The sequence below is a fragment of the Rhinatrema bivittatum genome, chromosome 4 (genome assembly GCF_901001135.1).
Source record: "Rhinatrema bivittatum chromosome 4, aRhiBiv1.1, whole genome shotgun sequence".
Taxonomy (NCBI): Eukaryota; Metazoa; Chordata; class Amphibia; order Gymnophiona; family Rhinatrematidae; genus Rhinatrema; species Rhinatrema bivittatum.
The window spans coordinates 449649151-449669637 of record NC_042618.1 but is presented as its reverse complement, the minus strand read 5'-3'; the positions used below and the strand labels follow the sequence as shown (position 1 = coordinate 449669637).

General features: G+C 45.5%; 1 protein-coding gene across 3 annotated transcripts in view; it reads right to left on the bottom strand.

The window, feature by feature from the left end:
• Positions 1–20487, bottom strand: part of CEP290 (centrosomal protein 290) — a 557889-nt gene that overhangs the window by 353441 nt on the left and 183961 nt on the right. For all 3 annotated transcript variants that reach the window (XR_003856690.1, XM_029601651.1, XM_029601650.1), the window contains exons 18-19: positions 18403–18487; positions 7435–7577 (exon numbers count right to left, since the gene is read on the bottom strand). Coding sequence is in view for 2 of the 3 variants with exons in the window: in XM_029601651.1 (XP_029457511.1) it covers positions 7435–7577; positions 18403–18487 (228 nt within the window). In the remaining variant the exon portion in view is untranslated. The remainder of the gene's footprint in view (positions 1–7434; positions 7578–18402; positions 18488–20487) is intronic.

Sequence of the window (20487 nt, the reverse complement as noted above, 5' to 3'; positions counted from 1 at the left end):
CCAGAAACTCCCCTTTGCGAACCACTGCTATCACGGTTCGCAAGGTTTCCATCTGAAAATGTGTCACCCATAGGGCAACATTGACTTTCAGAAGAACAAGAATGGGCCGAAATGTCTCCTCCTTCTTGGGAACCACGAAATACACCGAGTATCTTCTCTGTTCCCTCTCCTGAGGGTGCACCAGAACGATCGCTTACAGAAGCTGCAACCTCTATAAAGTGTCCCGCTTGGAATGGGAGACGCAGCGGGAGATCACAAAGGCATCCCTGAGCGGCCGAGAAAATTTTAAGGCATAGCCGTCTCTCACCACCTTCAGCACCCACTGGTCCGATATGATTCTGGCCCACTTTTCATAAAAAAGAGACAGCCTCCTTCTGATAACTGCTGGGGAGGAGTGGAACAGCTTGCCTTCACTGGCCAATCTTACCTCTGCCTCCCCCCTGGGCACCATCATTGCGCTTGAAAGGACTGCTGCCTATCCGAGCCCTGCTTTTGAGTTGCAGGCACAGAACTTCTGCTTGAGCGAAATCTCCTTGCGTCCTGAAAACAAGCATGCGACTGAAAAGACTTCTTGGTGGGCTTCTTGTCCTCAGGCAATTTATTTCCCTTTGACTTCCCCAACTGCTTCATCAGCTACTCTAAATCCTCTCCAAATAGCAGCTTGCCTTTGAAGGGAAGGTTACTCAGCTGGGCCTTCCGCCACACATCTGCGGACCAATTGCGCAACCACAGAAGCCTTTGTGCTGCAACAGCTGAGAACATATTTCTGGCAGCGCGGGAGGTGCCATGCCAGTGAGAATGGGCCAAAAAATAGTCCCGCCTGTGAAAACTGTCAGTGGTGCTGTCTGGTGCTGACCAAGCACTCAGCCCGACAAACCATGGCAATTTAGTCCCACTCACCTGCGACTGCCTTCTGGCATTAAAACAGCAATCAGCCACCTCAAACTTGCTCCTACCACTTGTTCCTTTTTTTTTTAAACCTAATTAAAAGAACACTCACACCAAAACCAATAAGGGAAAATATAATGAAATACTTCCCTTCTTCTGGTTAAAAAGCTGTGCACAGACGGTGGGAGGGACCCAGAGGGGGAGAGGGAACCAGGTCCACTGGCTATCAAACTCCCCCCCCCCCCCCGGAAGACAAGGGTCAAGCTAGCACAGGGATTTACCAACTCCTCACTCGCCCTGCTCTACCTGAGGGATGGCCCACAAAGGAACCTAACACCTTCGGGACCCGTCCATATGGGAATCTTCCTTCTTCACTTTCTTTCTCCTGATTTCCTAGTAACACCAGACTGCAGTGTTTGCACCTCTACCATCTGCTGGTGACAGGTGGCACTCTCTTATATGTAGCAGTGCTTGGAAAGGAAAATTAGTTCTTACCTGATAATTTTCGTTCCTGTAGTACCACGGATCAGTCCAGACCGTGGGTTAAGCCCCCGTTCCAGCAGGTGGAGACAGACCAAAGTTCTAAGGGCAGCCCATATAAGGACGGAACCCACCCTGGAACCCTCAGTATAACCATTGTCAAAGCAGAAAATACAAGATCAAGCAAGTTACAGGATAACTAGTAATTTAATTTAAACCAACAAAATAACAGAACAATTGAATGAACTGTGTAACTAAACGCTCTTGTATATCTACCCCCGATCATCGTAACGATGCTTCCGGTGCCTATTAGTAGATTCCAGGAAGATGATGCAGGGATCAAAAAAGAGAGAGTCCTATAAGAAGGAAAAAATAAAAAATAACAGGAAGAAAATTTGAGCGGCCAGAAGAACGGGCGGGTGTCTGGACTGATCTGTGGTACTACAGGAACGAAAATTATCAGGTAAGAACTAATTTTCCTTTCCCTGTACGTAACCGGATCAGTCCAGACCATGGGATGTCCCAAAGCTTCCCTACAGAGGGTGGGACCCAGACAGTCCCGCTCGAAGCACCTGCCGACCAAAGGAACCAAAGGCTGGAGCCTGAACATCGAGTCGGTAGTGACGAGCAAAAGTATGAAGAGATTTCCATGTAGCCGCCCTACAAATGTCTTGCAGCAACACTGATTGAGACTCCACCCAAGAAGTCGCTTGAGAACGTAAAGAATGAGCTTTAGGCCTTCAGGAACTGGTCGGCCCTTGCAAATGTAGGCCGAAGAAATCATCTCCTTCAACCAGCGAGCGATCGTAGCCTTAGAAGCTTGCTTCCCCCTGTTGGGTCCACTCCACAGGACAAAAAGGTGATCGGAAACCCGAAAATCATTAGTGACCTCAAGATAGTGCAATAAGACTCGTTTGACATCGAGACGACGAAGATCACTATTACCAGACACCGCGATATCCTCTGGCGAAAAAGCAGGAAGTTCCACAGACTGGTTAACATGAAAGACGAAACAACCTTAGGTAAGAAAGAAGGTACGGTCTTGAGGGAGACGCCCGAGTCCGAAAAATGCAAGAAAGGGTCTCTACAGGATAGAGCTTGAAGCTCAGACACCCTCCTGGTAGAGCAAATAGCGACCAAGAAGACAGTCTTGACAGTCAAGTCTTTGAGAGTGGCTCAACGGAGAGGCTCGAATGGTGCCGAACAAAGAGCTCGAAGAACCAAGTTTAAAACTCCACGAAGGACAAATAGACCGTACAGGCGGTTTCAGGTGCTTAGCACCCCTGAGAAAACGTGCAGCATCCAGATGAGAGGCAACTGCTCGACCTTCGATAGAGCCCAGGAGGGAACCAAGAGCCGAAACCTGAACTCACAGGGAGCTAACCGAAAGAACCTTGGAGAGACCACGCTGAAGAAAAGTGAGAATAACCGCAACCGAAGGCGAACGTGTCGAAACACCCAACTCCTCGCAGACGTTTTCAAAAACCTTCCAGACCCAGACGTAGGTAAGAGATGTCGACTGTTTGCGAGACCTGAGGAGTGTGGCAATAACTTCATCCTTATATCCTCTTCGTCTCAAACGTCTCCATTCAAAAGCCATGCCGCTATACAGAAGCGATCCGCCTGGTCGAAAAATATGGGACCCTGCCGCAGAAGATGGGACAGGTGACCGAGACGAAGAGGTCCGTCCACAGTGAGATTCACCAGATCCGCGAACCAAAGCCATCAGGGCCATTCGGGGGCCACGAGAATGACCGGACAGCGATGGAGTTCTATTCTCCGTAGAACCTTCCCCACTAATGGCCATGGTGGAAACACGTAGAGAAGAACGTCGGAGGGCCAGGGAAGAACCAGCGCATCCACCCTTCCGAACAATGCTCCCTCCACCGGCTGAAGAACTGGGCAGCCTTGGCGTTGGATAGCGTCGCCATGAGGTCCAGGTGAGGGGGACCCCACCTGTGCACGATTAGGTCCATTGCTTCGTCTGACAGCTCCCACTCGCCGGGATCGAGATGTTGTTGACTGAGGAAGTCTGCTTGAATATTCTCCTTGCCTGCTATGTGGGAGGCTGCCAGGCGATCCAAGTGCCTCTCTGCCCAGAGAAAGAGCTTGCTGGTCTCTAGCACCATTAGACGACTTCGAGTCCTCCCCTGTCGATTTATGTAAGCCTCCGTGGTGGAATTGTCCGATAGCACCCAGACCGCTTTGTGGCGAATCAGAGGAAGAAAAAAATTTGAGAGCCAGGCGAACCGCTCGGGCTTCTAGACGATTGATGTGCCACCAAGACTGGGAGAGGGACCAGAAACTTTGAGTTATTTGAGATTGGCAGACAGCCCCCCAACCGGAGAGGCTGGCATCTATCGTCACAATGATCCAAGAGGGAGTCAAAAGAGGCATCCCCTTGAGAAGATGTGCCAGGGAGAATCACCATTGTATATTGGCTATGGTAGAGTCGGAGAGAGGGAGAATCTCTTGGTACTGCTCGGACATCGGTTTCCAATGGGATAACAATGCTTTCTGTAAAGGATGCATATGAGTAAACACCCAGGGGACGAGATCGATCGTGGAAGCCATGGTCCCTAAAACTTGCAGGTAATCCCAAGCTGTGGGAAGCGGTAGAGAGACAAAAGTATTCAACTGATCGATCAGGTTGAGAGTCCGCGAGTCCGAAAGAAAAACTTTCCCAACCCGAGTGTTGAAAAGAGCACCAAGGAATTACAGCTCTTGTGAGGGCCAAAGATTGCTTTTGGAGTAGTTGATTATCCAGCCGAGAGATGTGAGTAGGGCTAAAACTCTGTTTATCGCGTGCGTGCAGAGGGCAGCAGACTTGCCCCTTACCAACCAATCGTCTAGATAAGGATGGACTAAAATCCCTTCTCGTCGGAGAGCTGCCGCAATGACTACCATGATCTTGGTGAAGGTGTGGGGAGCGGATGCAAGACCGAAGGGAAGGGCCCGTAACTGGAAGTGCTGGTCTAGGATCTGAAAGCAAAGGAATCTTTGATGTTCCCAACGGATGGGGATGTGAAAATAAGCCTCTGTCAGATCGAGGGAAGCGAGGAACTCGCCGGGACGGACCGCCGCAAACACTGCGTGCAGGGTTTCTATCTTGAAACAGGGAACCTTGAGGGCCCGATTGACCCTTTTGAGATCCAGGATGGGGCGAAAGGAATTGTCCTTTTTGGGAACAACGAAGTAAATTGAATACTGGCCGGCGTCCTGTTCTTGCACCGGTACCGGAAGGATCGCCCCCAAATCCTGAAGTCTCAACAGGGTGTGACAGACCGCAAGTTGCTTGGAATGGCCACAAGGGGACACGATATATAGATCCGGCAGGTCCCTGGCAAACTCTAACGCGTAGCCGTGTTCTATCACCTCGAGGACCCAGAGATCGGATGTGATTTTGGCCCACTCCTCGAGAAACAGAGAAAGACGCCCACCTAAGTTTCGTTCGGAGGAATGGACCGGCCAAATCTCATTGGGGAGCTGACTTAGTGGTCGTGTGTTGCTGATGGCCATCCCAGAAGCCTCGACGGCCGCAAAAGGAATGGGACCAAGACTGGGACCTGGAGACTCCACCCTTGGAGAAGCCCTGATGCCGTAACGGCAGTTTCCCCTAAAGCGAGTGCGAGTCGGAAAAAAAGACTTCGACTGTTTGGGACAGTCCTCTAGCAGCTTGTGGACCTTGTTCTCACCCAAGGATTTAATAAGCTGCTCCAGGTCCTCACCAAAAAGCAACTTGCCCTTGAAAGGAAGAGTGCCCAACTGAGCTTTTGAAGCAGTATCAGCAGACCAATTACGTAGCCAGAGAAACGTCTGGCGGAGACCGCAGAAACCATAGCCTTTGCCCGGACATGAAGCAAGTCATAGAGGGCATCCGCCCATAGGCTATAGCGCCCTCCAAGTGTTCAGCTTGCTTAGCCTCTGCAGACGGGAGGTCCTGGGTGCTGAGAACTGTTGCATCCACCTAAGGCTTGCCCGCTGCATGAGACTGCTGCAAATAGTCGCCCGGACTCCAAGAGCCAAAACTTCAAAGATGCATTTCAAATAAAATTCAAGCTTACGGTCCTGCACATCCCGTAATGCTATAGCGCCCACCACAGGAATGGTGGTACGTTTCGTCACCGTGGTGACAGAAGAATCTACCTTAGGAATCTTTAACATGTCCAGGTAGTCCTCAGGGAGCGGGTATAGCTTATCCATAGCCCTACCAACTCGAAGTCCCTTCTCTGGGGACTCCCATTCCCGGAGGAGAAGCAAACGGTGCATTGCACGAAACGGGAAAGTACGCGGTAACGCCCTGAGTCCCGCCAGGACCGGGTCCGTGTTTGGTGTCATCGCTGCCGCCACAGAATCATCTGGTGGGGCTTCAATTCCCAGTTCCTGGAGAATGAAGGGAATAAGAGGCTCCAGTTCCTCCTGCTGAAATAAGCGCAGGACACGGGGATCGTCGCCCTCTAGCGGGGGGGGCTTGAGCCGTGGTATCATCTTCCCCTAGGTCAAGAGGGTCTAAAGGAGGCTGGGGGGGGGGGGGGTTCCGCCAGGGGAGGGGGAGCACCCGGGACCACACAAACCCTAACCGGGCCCTGAGGGTCTGGAACATCATCAGGGGACGGCACAGGAAAAAGAGCAGGTTTCGGAGGAAGGGGAACAATTGGGGGGGGGAGGGTTCCACCTCCCTCTGTAAGCTGGCCAAGTAAGATTCATGCATTAAAAGGACAAAAGACGAGGAAAAACGGGGGAGGATCTGAGCAACACCCCCCCCCCCCCCCGAGAGCGAATCGGGCTCAAATCGGGGGGAAAAAGATCGGATCCCCAGCCCCCGGAGAAGTAGGAAGTGTTTCATCAGAAACAACCAAAATGGCCACCGCTGACACGCGTTCCCGGGACGGGAACGGCTTAGAAACACGTCGGGGAGCCCTTCCCCGAGGTCTAAATTTTGGAAGTTCAGAAGAGGAGCCTTCACCCCTCAAAATACACCTGGAGCATACCCCATCGCGGGAGAGTCGGGAGGCCGACTCTCCACAGCTAAACAAAAAGGTGGCCGTGGCATGGAGCAGGAAAGCGGCTGCAAAGCTAATTGAAAACAGCTGAGCTGGGAGCCCCTGAGAAGCTGGGAGGGAGATTGAACCCCGCTCCCTCCTCACAAAATCACTGCTGCCTTTTTTTTTTTTTTAATTTAAACAAAGACAAGTAAAAAATATATTCTGTGAAAGCTTGGGAAAACAAAAACAGTTTATTCACATTAATAATTCATTGCATTCACAGAGGCAGGGGTATAATAATCCTCCCTGAAGCTCCACCGAGGTATGGGCATCTCGGGGCACGGCAGCAGATACAAACGTGGGGAGAGGGACTGGCACCACCAGTATCACCCACACTAGGTCACCGGAAAGGGAACCTAGGCTGACAGAAATCAAGGGGCAAAGCCCCCCTAGGAACCTTACTATGGTAATTGGGAGGGGTGTTGGGCTGGGGTCAACACAACAGTCATGCTCTGGTTATCACACCCTTAAGTGTGAGTGTTTTGTTTTGTTTACAACAGTCTTACCAGCCATATGATTCATCTTCAGTACTCTGCAGTGCAGGGTACAGCAGGTTGTTGTTACATCTCAAAGGAGATGCAATTGTGGATTGTGGGAGGGAAAACGGAAAGAAGGATAATTAATTAGCTCAAGAGGGATGCTGAAGGCCTGAAGGAAAATTACATTACAGCCCTTCATCAGGAGAAGATTAAGGCTACCCGAGGCAATGTCCTTGGGAGACAGAGATAACAAAATGTTGAAAAGAATTTAAAATGCCTCATCTCAAAGTCTTATCGGAATGTGCTACTGGAGCCTTAATATACAATTACTACCAATCATTTCTATAGTGCTACTGGCTCTATGCTACACTGCATAAAGTAATTTGGCTGCCATGTTAGTCCACTTCAATATGCAAAAATAATTTCTGTACACTGTACAGAAACAAAGAAGAGAGAGTCCCTTCTGTGTGGAGTTTGCAATCCATTTAAGATACACAGACAAAATAAATGTACTTGCAGTAGTTTTGTAAAGGGATACTTACACTAACCAGGCGCTCCAGACTAGGGATCACTAGAGTTGTTTCTCCTGCCTTGACACCTGAATTCTTTTGCGCTTCTTTGATGGCCTGTAATATTTCTTTCATTCCTTGTTCAAGCTGCTTATTTTCTTCTGACAATTCATTTACTAGAATTGAATGAGGCAGTTGGTCGTATCAATCAGACAAAAAGAAAGACCGGTCAGCTAACTGCTTACAATAAGAAATAAACAATGCTGAATGTTCAACAAAGCTCCCTTTGGAACCAAAGAGGGCAAAGACTAAGAATTAGCAGATGTGGGAGTCAGTATTCAGAAACAAAATCTGATTTTTCATGAAACCTCTCTTTATATACAATTTGCTAGATGTGTGTTGGTCACTCAATCATGCTCCAAAAATATATGTTTGCTGACTTTTTCCAAGAGAATCAGTGACTGATTTTGTTTCCTTATTGTCTAAACTCTGACTCCACCCAAAAATCGCCCCTTAAGAAGATTAATTGAACACAGTCAAAAAGATTTTTTTATGAAATTCATAAATATGGCAATTGTTTTTTTCACGGAGGTAAAAACATGATTATGAATGTAAAATGGCTTTCTGAATATTGTCCTAGTTCAATTTGAGTAAACGCATGCATGCCATCCATGTAACATCATGCGTACTTTCAACTGCTAAAAGAAGGGGGCGTTCCAAGAGGCAAGGGGAGTGAACATACGTGTCTAAATGTCTTTTCCCCCATCATTTTTGCCAGGCCCATATTCTAGTAGTAAAATAGTAAATTCCAACAGATGAAAACCAACTGGCCTACGCAGTTTACCTAGTTGAAATTCCTTCTTTCTAGATCTTTACCACTCTAGATAGATGAGCACATAAATTCCCATACTTAAACCAACAATGGCACCATCTTCCCTCCACCTCCCAAATATTTTTTAACCAACCTCTCAATCTTATTCCGACCACTGCCATCCATTAACCACTTCCAATCACATTCAAATTCTGTTACAGTGCTGGTCTCTCTCACCTCTGCTGGTAGGCTATTTTGGACATTGTCTTCCTCTTTGATTATTAAAATACACATACTTAATATAATGTCCACACAGCCACCAAAATGTGAAAGACTGTTGTCCAAAACATCTATCCTCCACTTAAAAATATAAGATGTACTATACTGCATCAGACCAAGGTCCATCAAGTCTACAATCCTGTCTCTGACAGTGGTCAATTCCAGCCTCTTGGAAGTATCTAGCAGATAAAAAATGGGGAGAGCCATACTCTTGCAATCCCTAAGTCTACTTGGCTAATTGTCAATAGACAAAGACACCACCATGGAACTGTTTAGTAACTAAATCCACTGAGGGAATGTCCTGACTCTCAGCAGTTTATTTTATTTAGTTACTTTTGACCTGAGTCTAAGGTTGATGAATGGTTCTCCCACATCAATGCATCCGGCTCATAGGTCTGAACCAATACAGCTAGAAATTCCCTAAACCAGACCTCCTGTAACAATTCTGGCTAATAGGCAGCCCTCCCACAAGCATAGGCCTTCACCAAGTCAGGCTCACAACTGCTCTAGCTGCTGCCTTGATACCCACATGACTCAGTAAGCCCAGCCCTATTTAACCCTGCCTCTCCTAAGAGAAATTTCTTTTTCACTCAATGCAGAATTAAACTCTGGAATTTGTTGCCAGAGGATGTGGTTAGTGCAATTAGTATAGCTGTGTTTAAAAAAGGATTGGATAAGTTCTTGGAGGAGAAGGCCATTACCTGCTATTAATTGAGATGACTTAGAAAATAGCCACTGCTATTACTAGCAATGGTAACATGGAACAGACTTAGTTTTTGGGTACTTGCCAGGTTCTTATGGCCTGGATTGGCCACTGTTGGAAAGAGGATGCTGGGCTTGATGGACCCTTGGTCTGACCCAGTATGGCATGTTCTTATGAGTCACCTAGGCTGTTAGGCCAACCTGTCCTGCTACTGTGTAGCCTCTATGGCCTTCTTGCTCTGCTTTGCCCTAGGGCTTTCTTGGCCCTCTCGCCTTGCCCTATGACCTCCTTGGCCTTCTTGCCTTCGGGCCTAGTCTTGTCCTGCCTTGTGGCCTTCAGGCTTGCCTGTCTCATCAGGCCCAGTCCTTATCTTGTCCTGTATTGTTCTCCCTGTGGCCCCTGTTCCCAGTGGGCCTTCTAGTCCAAAGGAAAATTGGTTCTTACCTACTAACTTTCATTCCTGGAATACAACAGATCAGTCAAGACAAGTGGGGTTTTGCATCCCTACCAGCAGATGGAGGCAGAGAATAAAAAACTTTTCAGGCATTGCTATAATAACTGAGAATGCCACCTGCAATCCCTCAATATTGACCTGTAGCCAAGCTAAGATATAGTGAAAACTCTCAAAACTCAAATTAACTTTCCCCCTCCAGGGTGAACAGAAAACAAAGGGTCGGAGCCCCCTGAACTGGATGGTTACCTTCATTCCTGTAGGGTCAACATATATACACATAGAAAATTCTGCATTACAATTGAAGCAACCACAGTCTTTTGCAACCAAAGGGGATGGCTTTTGGACTAATCTGAGGTATTCCAAGAATGAAAATTAGCAGGTAAGAACCAATTTTCCTTTTTTGTTCATAACTCAGATCAGTCCAGACAAATGGGATGTACACCCAAGCTCCCCTACACTGGACAGGAACTAGAAAAACTCGCACATAACACATTTTCCCCAAACCCCATCTCCTCCGGCACCAAAACATCCAATCGGAAATGTCTGGTAAAAGTGTGAAATGAAGACCATGTCGCTGCTCTACAGATTTCCTGTGGCAACACTAGCTGACGCTTAGCCCTGGAAGCTGTTTTCACCCTAGTAGAGTGCACACGCAACCCCTCTGGAACTGTCAGACCTTTATGGAGATAGACCGAAAAAATAGTTTCCTTCAACCAATAAGCAATCATGGCTTTAGACGCCTTACATCTTTTCTTTACTCCATCGAACAAGACAAACAGATGATCTGAATGCCGAAAACTGTTAATGACCTTAAGGTACCACAACAGAGTCCAAACAACATCCAATAAGTGAAGGTCCTTTGCCTGTGGCGCCTCTGTCGACAAATTTGGAAATGCCAGAAGCTCCACCATCTGGTTGAGATGAAAAGAGGAGACAACCTTCAGTAGAAAAGAAGGAACCGTACACGACACCTCGCTGTCAGTAATCTGCAGAAAAGGATCTTTACAGGACAAAGTCTGAAGCTCCAAAATCCACCCAGCCGAACAAATTGCCACCAGAAAGACCGACTTCAATGTAAGGTCTTTCAAAGACACCTGCTGCAAAGGCTCAAATGGAGGACCACAAAGAACCCACAGAACCAAGTTAAGGCTCCATGGTGGACACGTCCTATGAACCGGTGGGTGCAAATATTTCGCCACCTTGAGAAAACAAACGACGTCCGGATGAGAGGCCAATGGCCTTCCCTATAGCTTACCTCTCACACATCCCAAGGCTGCCACCTGTACCCGAAGCAAATTGTAGGCCAGCCCTTTTGCAAAGCCCTGTTGCAAAAAGACCAAAATCTGAGGAATGTCCACCAGCAAAGGCTCCAGACTTTCCTTAAAATATCAAGACTCACTCTCCACACCCAGCCATAGGCAAGAGAAGTGGATGGCCTTCTAGCCTGAAGTAAAGTAGCAATAATCGGCTCCGAGCACCCTTTCAATCATAAGCACCTCCTCTCAAAAGCCAAGCTGCGAAACAAAAGCGATCCACCCAATCTGAAAAGATGGGCTGAATTAACCCCTGCAGATGAGCTAATCTGACAGGACAGTCTTCTGTGAGATGAATCATATCCACAAAGCATGGAAAATGCGGCCACTCCGGTGCTACCAGCATCACCCTTTCTGGGTGTCTCTCTATGCGCCGCAACACGCGGTCAATGAGGGGCCATGTGGGAAACACATAAAGCAGGATTTCTGTAGGCCAAGGAAAAACCAGAGTGTCGATCCCCTAGGACCCAACCTCTTGTCTGCAACTGAAGAACCAAGCCGCCTTGGCATTGCCTCGTGACACCATCAAATCCAGCTGAGGGCTTCCCCATCTGGCTCGAATGATGTCTAAGGCCTCTACGGACAACTCCCATCCCCCATGTCCAACTGCTGCCTGAGAAAATCCGCTTGCACATTGTTCACTCCAGCCACATGCAATGTCGCTATCCCCACCAGATACTGCTCTGCCCAGACAAACAGTCCCTGGGCCTCCTAATCCACAAAGCGACTTTTCATCCTGCTCTGACAATCGATATATGCTACCGTCGTTGCATCATCTGAGAAAACTCTCACCATCCTGCCTCAGACCTGGGAAAGAAAAAAAAAGCAACACCATGCGCATATCCCTCGTTTCCAAACGATTGATAGACCAGGATGCTTCCACCGCCAACCACAGACCTTGAGCCGTCCGCCCTTGGCAAACAGCTCCCCAACCTTTGAGGCTGGTATCCATGGTCACAACCATCCAGTCCGGAACCTCCAGATCCAGTCCTTTCTCCAAATTGAGCTGAGACAGCTACCACAAGAGACTGGATCTGGATAGCCCATGAAGTGGTAAAGAGAGATGAAACTCCTCCAATAGCGGATTCCAACGGGACAAAAGCACCCTCTGAAGAGGCTGCATATGAGCAAACACCCATGGCACCAACTCCAGCATAGATGCCATAGAACTGAGAACCTGCAAATAATCCCAGACTCTGAGTACTGAAAGCTGCAGTAGTCGAAGCACCTGAGACTACAACTTCACTACCCTCGTCGAGGTAAGGAACACCTTGCCAACAGAGGTGTCGAACTGCATCCCTAGGTACTCCCAACAGCTGGGACAGTACTAGCTGGCTCTTTCCTGGGTTTACTACCCAGCCCAGAAACTGCAAAGTTTCCATGACCCGCCGAATCAACTGATGACACTCCCCTTCCAACTTCGTCCAAATAAGCCAGTCATTCAAGTAAGGGTGAACTAGAATCCCTTTCTTTCTTAGAGCCGCTGCCACCACTACCATCACACCTTCATGAAAGTCTACGGAGAATTCGCTAACCTGAAAGAAAGAGTTTATAACTGAAAATGTTGCCCTGGCATCAAGAACCACAGAAACTTTTGATGCTCTAACATATGGGAATGTGCAAATAAACCTCCATAAAATCTAATGATGCCAGAAACTCCATTTTGTAGACTGCTGCTTTCACTGTCCGCAACATCTCCAACGGGAAATGCAGAACCCGTAGCACTGCATTGAACCTCTGGAGATCCAGAATAGGCCAATAGGTGCCCTCCTTTTTTGAAACAAACTATGAAGTAAATCAAGTACCTCTATTGACTAAGTTCTTTCAGTGGTACTGGCACAAATGCATCTAGGTGCTACAGCCTTTGCAAGATATCCTGGATTACCTCTCATTTGGCATGGGATGCGCAATGGAACAGCAGGTAGGCGTCCCTGACCGGATGAGAAAATTCTAAAGCATTAGTCATCTCTTATCACCTCCAGGGTCCATCAATCCAAAGTCATTTTGGTCCATCTTTGTAAAAGAGGGCCAGTCTCCCTCCAACAGCCTCATAAGAACATAAGAACATAAGAACTTGCCATGCTGGGTCAGACCAAGGGTCCATCAAGCCTAGCATCCTGTTTCTAACAGAGGCCAAACCAGGCCACAAGAACCTGGCAATTACACAAACACCAAGAAGATCCCATGCTACTGATACAATTAATATCAGTGGTTTTCCATTAACAAACTTGATTAATAGCAGTTAATGGACTTCTCATCCAAAAACTTATCCAAACCTTTTTTGAACCCAGCTACATTAACTGCACTAACCACATCCTCTGGCAACAAATTACAGAGCTTAATTGTGCGCTGAGTGAAAAATAATTTTCTCCAATTAGTCTTAAATGTGCTACTTGCTAACTTCATGGAATGCCCCCTAGTCCTTCTATTATCCGAAAGAGTAAATAACCGATTAACATCTGCTCGTTCAAGACCTCTCATGATCTTAAAGACCTCCTCAGGTGTCTCTTCTCAAAGCTGAACAGCCCTAACCTCTTCAGCTTTTCCTCAAAGGGGAGATGTTCCATCCCCTTTATCATTTTGGCTGTCCTTCTCTGTACCTTCTCCATCGCAACTATATCTTTTTTGAGATGCAGCGACCAGAATTGTACACAGTATTCAAGATGCGGTCTTCACCATGGAGCGATAGAAGCATTATGACATTTTCTATTTTATTAACCACTCCCTTCCTAATAATTCCTAACATTCTGTTTGCTTTTTTGACTGCTGCAGCACACTGAGCCGACGATTTTAAAGTATTATCTACTATGATGCCTAGATCTTTTTCCTGGGTGGTAGCTCCTAATATGCAACCTAACATCGTGTAACTACTGCAATGGGTTATTTTTCTCTATGTGCAACACTTTGCACTTGTCCACATTAAAGTTCATCTGCCATTTGGATGCCCAATCTTCCAGTTTGGAAGATTCTCCTGTATCACAATCCGCTTGTGATTTAACTACTCTGAATAATTTTGTATCGTCCGCAAATTTGATAACCTCACTCGTCGTATTCCTTTCCAGATCATATATATATATTATATATATATTGAAAAGCACCGGTCCAAGAACAGATCCCCGAGGCACTCCACTGTTTACCCTTTTCCACTGAGAAAATTGACCATTTAATCCTACTCTCTGTTTACTGTCTTTTAACCAGTTTGTAATCCATGAAAGGACATCGCCTCCTATCCCATGACTTTTTAATATTCTTAGAAGTCTCTCATGAGGGACTTTGTCAAGTGCCTTTTGAAAATCCAAATACACTACATCTACTGGTTCACCTTTATCCACATGTTTATTAACCCCTTCAAAAAAATAAAGCAGATTTGTTAGGCAAAACTTCCCTTGGGTAAATCCATGTTGACTGTGTTCCATTAAACCATGTATTTCTATATGCTCTACAATTTTGATCTTTAGAATAGTTTCCATTATATTTCCCGGCACTGAAGTCAGGCTCACTGGTCTATAATTACCCAGATCTCCCCTAGAGCCCTTTTTAAATATTGGGGTTACATTGGCAACCCTCCATTCTTTAGGTACAACGGATGATTTTAATGATAGGTTACAAATTTTAACTAATAGATCAGAAATTTCATTTTTTAGTTCCTTCAGTACCCTAGGATGCATACCATCTGGTCCAGGTGATTTGCCACTCTTTAGTTTGTCAATCTGGCCTACTACATCCTCCAGGTTCACAGTGATTTGGTTCAGTTTGTCTGACTCATCACCCTTGAAAACCATCTCTGGAACTGGTATCTTCCCAACATCCTCATTAGTAAACATGGAAGCAAAGAATTAATTTAGTCTTTCTGCAATGGCCTTATCTTCTCTACAGAAGAGTGGACCAAACTGACTTCATTGTGATGCTTTTCCTCCACCGGCCCCCTGACCAGAGGTATCCTGGGGGTTCTTCAGTTACCTTGAAAGAACTGTTGCCTTCCTGCATCTTGCTTCTGCAACAAAGCTGAAAAATTCTTATTGAAGCAAAATCTCCTCATATCCCAGCAGGAGAGAGCTAGGAAATTCTTACCACTCTTATCCTCCAGCAACCTACTCCCTTTACACTCCCCTAAATACTTCATCAATTGTTCCAGGTCCTCCCCAAACTAGTTTATCTTTAAAAGCAAGATTGCACAGTTGTGAGAGACACCTCCTCCTGTGCCTTCTGCACCCAGCACAGACAGGCCCTTTGAATCAGGCTGCCACAGATCTCTGCTCACAGACTCAAGGACGAGACCTCAAACATCCTCTTCAGCTGAATCTCCAGTTTCTGGCTGTGGGAATCCTTTAGTGCAGCCAACCCCACCATGGGGATGGTCATCTTCTTGGTCATCGCTGAAACTGAGGCATCCACCTTAGGCAGCATGAAAAGCTCCAGTGTCTCCTCTGGCAAGGGATATAACTTCACCATTGCCTGCCAACCTTGAGACCCACCTCAGGAGTATCCCACTCCTGGTTCACCAGCATTTTCTCTCTCTTATGCAACGGAAGGACCTTTGGAGGACCACGTAGTCCATCCAAGACTGGGTCCACCCCTTCATTATCAGATTCTTCCTGAGTGATCTTAATTCCAAGCTTTGCCAAAACATGGGGAATAAGAGAACACCTCCTTCCAGAATAAAACAGAAAACCCTAGGGTCATCCCCTTCTGTGACCGGTACCGCCTCCAGGTCTGTGGCATTCTTGTTTGCATCCAGATCTACTGCCACGGGGTCATCCCCAGCATCATCACCCTCTAAGATCCTCATGGGCTTTGTCAGAACTTTCCGAATCCATGGAGGCCTCCTCCTTGTCTCCAGAAGGGCGACCAAGACCTGGGCAACAGAGAAGACCCCCCCCAACCTTCCCTTTGAGGTCACCCTAGGCCTTTTAGAGGACTGTTGCAATTGCTGGGTCAGGGATCATTTCCCCCCCTGTTGCCCTCTTGGCCAGACAGGCCTTGTGTAGCAGCAGAACAAAATCTGCTGAGAAGTCTTCAGATTCACTGAACTGTCATCCACAGTCTCCTCAGCAGGCTCTCCCCCCACCCCCAATTTCCTGGCCCTCTTCTGCGGCTGGGACCATTGGAGAAAGTGGTGGAGGAGAGTCCCTGGGCTCCCTTAAGTGTATCTGCTTACTGCCACGTGTTTCAAAATGGCTACAGCACCACCAGCCACACCAGGATCCTCTTTAATGGGCCCTGCCCACTGGATGACTCGTCTGCCGCTTGCTGCCTCTGCAGATGTCGTATCCACCCCCCCACCTCGGAGGCACAACTCATGCAGAGCGCAGTTGCATTGAGATGCGTGCGCCTCAACCTGCAGGCCTGACAGGCACTCCCGCGCTCTGCAGCTGGCGCGATAATTCCTGCATTCCATACCGCGATAAAAAAATCAGGCAGTCGCTGATGCAAGTCACCCCCTTAGAGCTGCCCCGGACCCCCGGTGCTGCTACCAAGACGCTGGCGCTTCCTCTCACCCCTGTGCTTACTCCAGTGCAAGACCCGATCAGCACCTATCAACTCTCCTTCCTTTTGTCTTTTTTTTTTTTTTTTAAAGACAGGATACGCTGAGGAGGACAGGAGAAAAAAAATACTTTCCTGTATCAGGTCATCGGCTCCGAGTGAGAAGACCTCACAGGGGCTGAGAGAAACAGGACCCTTGGTTTGCAGTCCCTCCAGATGTTGCGGGCCAAGACAGATCAGGAAACACCAACCCCCCACTCACCTGGCTCGACCTGAGGGATAATCCTCAAAGGAATGCAAAACCTCGGGAAACACCTCTTCAAATTCTCTTTTTTTTCTCTATCCCTATTTATCTTCCCCCCCCCCCCCCCCCCCCCCCAAGACTAGGTTTGCTCCTCTACCATCTGATGGACAAAAATACTGAGGGGACTGCAGGTGGCACTCTTGGTTATGTAGCTGTGCCTGAAAAGGTTTTATTCTCTGCCTCTATCTGCTGGTAGGGATGCAAAATTCCACTGGTCTGGACTGATCTGGGATAGAACAGGAACCTGTGTTTCCCTCTCCAGCCCTTGCCTCCAGTTCCAGCCTTTATCTCTAGTCCCTGCACTGCCTACTGTTCCAGTCCTCATTCCTAGCTCCTGCCTGCCTCCAGCTCCAATCCTGGTCTCCAGTTCCAGTCCTGTCTTCAGTCCTCACCTCACCTTCAGTCCCTCCCAGTCTGATTTCCACCGTTCCAAGAAGACCTGCTTGCCCCCAGAACCTGCAACCTCAAGCCAAGGTTGAGAGAGCTGGCTAGGTGGAAGAATTTACCTTGTCCAGCCTTGAAGCTCTATACCACTCCTGCATGGGGAATTCCCAGACCTAGCTGGCCAGTCCATGACACCTCCTGAGGCCTTGATTTCTCAAAATGATATGTGGGAAAAATGGCACACTGAATGCAGATATGATCTGCCTCAAATTACAAAATGGAACAAAACTGATTATCTATAATCACCATTTCTGTAGCCAATGGAATACGTTTTGACCATTTGGTTGGAACAAAAATAAATTATTGTAATAGAAAAAAACCAATAGTAATAGAGGCTGGAATGAAAAAGAGAAAACATAATTTTAAAAGAGCTGAGGCCAATATTCAGAAGCCATAACTAAAAAATTATCCATCTAAATGGCAAAGCGGCAATATTCATTGCCAAATGCGGCCATAATTTAGTTGCTTAAGTCAGAGGCGTTCCAGGGTGGGCGGGAGGCATTTCTGGGCGGAGCACATTTAGCCGCTTAACCTATGCTGCCTACTCTGGTTGGGCTATTGAGCTGTCCTAAAGTTAGCCAGGTGTATTCAACGCGCAACTGCGCCACAAAATATACCCTGCTAGTTATCCAGATATGTTTATCCAGTTAACTAGCTGAGCCACACAGTGGATGAAAATGGATCCCGTTATAATTATTCTGAGGTCACAGAAAATCATTGGAACACTCATCAAGTTCTTTTGTTTACATCAGTAAGAGGAGGAACTGTGAGACAATATGTAATAACTATTCCCTTTTGTAGGCACATGTTCCACTGGGTTAAAAGGGAAATGATTTAAATTTAAAAGACTTCTCTCTGTTTCTCTCTCAAAGAGAAAGAGTATATGTTTCTTTATAACATTTCAAGAAATGCTATGCAAAGTTAAAATGCAAATTTTGTTTTATAGTAAATTCATGAAACTACAGAAAAGTCTAGAATACTTTAACAAAACTATTTTATTCAGGTGAAAACATGATAAAAGTGGCATACTTTAGTTGTATTTCAGTTTTCCCAAGTCCGGCCATAAATGGAAGATACATGTGCTATTTACTAAATTAGACAGTAAAATTAAAATTGCAAATGAATATTTAAAACTACATTTAAAATATGCCAAATCGAAGAGTGCATACCTGTGTTTAACATAAGAAATGGAATTAAATTATAACTTACATTTAGATTTGAACTCGGCTAAGCGTGTTCTGTTTTGTTCCACCTCTCTCTCTTTTCCATTCAATTCTTTTGAAAGGTGTTCATTCTACCAGCAAAAAATGTGAATGAGCAAAACCAGTCATTATGAGTTTTATAAAGCAAGTAAAAGATGAGCAATATTAAGGAAACACAGGAATTTTATACTTGTTTACAAAAATACCATATGCAAGAGTTAAAAATTTATATTCTGTACAGAAATAATTTTGAAAAATGGAAAATTAAATTTTTCTATGCACACTTTTAATATGAAAGTGAAGGTCCCTCTGTACAGCTTTTATTTTATTTTCCCAGGAAATTTATTAATGTTTATTATAACCAACAAAAACAGGAGAAAGTTATATGGGGAAAAAAGTGTCATTTTTTTTCCACTGATTTTCTGCAATTTGGTTGGTTATAATAAACACAGATAAATTCCCAGGGAAAATAAAATAATAACTGAAAACAAAGCTTCCCATAAACATTGTAATATAGTAAATGACAGCAGATAAAGACCAAAATGGCCCTTCCAAACTGCCCAATAGCGATTTGTCCATTTTAGGTAGATGTGCAGACAAATTTCCATATAGAATTTGACACCCACACCCCCTATGTATCTTTTAGAGTTGAAACTCTCATTTTACACAGGCTACCCCCATGCCTTCCAGGAAGCACAATACAGTTATATTACTATTATCTTGGGCTGTAACCGCTTATAAATCACTTTTCTTTTATAAAGCCCTTGAAAGTCCTGTGCTCTCGCTATTTCCTAGTTTCCTATGTTCTTAGCACTGGTTTCCAGTGTGATGGCAGATAGGGTTTAAACTTACAACCTTGGCACATAAAAACCATGAACATTGGTACTCCTATGTGTTTTAATGCAAATATATATATATCTAAATTCCTCCAGAATCTTGGGTTCATCTAGGTGTAGTTTACTAGCTCACCCAGTCCTAAAAGTTTAATGGCATTCTCTTTTAGACAAACAGAGGTGAGACGTGTATCTGAAATGTCAGGAATTGGTTGAAATCATTTTTCCCCTAGGCCTTTCGATATAATAAAATAAGTATATAATAAAATAGTATTATATAATAGTTATATAATATAATAATAAAATAGTATAAATCATGACACTTAAATAGACTAGATGAAATAGGATTAAGTAACAAAACTATCAAATGGTTTAGATCATATCTAAGCAACAGATATTTTCAAGTACAAATCAAAGACGTAATATCAGAAAAGATAAACCTACAAACAGGAATACCACAGGGGTCAGCCTTATCAGCAACACTCTTCAACATATATCTCCTACCATTATGTCACCTGCTAGCTGGTCTGGGCATAACACATTATATATAGACAGACAATATCCAATTAATACTACCCATTGACGAAACAATTGAAAAAACATTACAAACAGCGAACATGTATTTAGATATCATCAAACAACTACTAAATCAAATGGATCTAGTAATTAATATTGAGAAAACTGAATTCATACATTTAGAACGAAAAAATACTGAGATCATTCAAAATCCAATCATACTAAAAAACAATCAAAAAATAGAAATAGCAGACAAAGTACAGAACCTAGGAGTAATAATTGACACGGAATTAAGCTTAAAACAACACATATCTCTAAAAGTAAAGGAAGGATACGCCAAACTCATGGTGCTTAGAAGATTTAAACCACTGCTAACAACCGCCAACTTTCAATCAGTACTGCAAGCGCTGATTTTTGCAAGCACTGATTACTGTAACACCCGCCTACTAGGTCTACCATATACGTTGCTAAGACCACTACAAATATTACAAAACACAGCTGCTAGAATCTTGACCGGCAAAAACAAAAAAGATCACATCACAGAAACCCTGGCAGAGCTACACTGGCTACTCATTGAACAAAGAATTCAGTACAAAACACTATGCACCATACATAAATTAATACATAATGAAAAAGCAGATTGGCTGAACACAGCACTTCGATTACACGTCCCAAACAGAAACCTGAGATCTGCCAACAAAGCACTTCTTTCGATTCCATCAATCAAAACAGCAAAACTAACG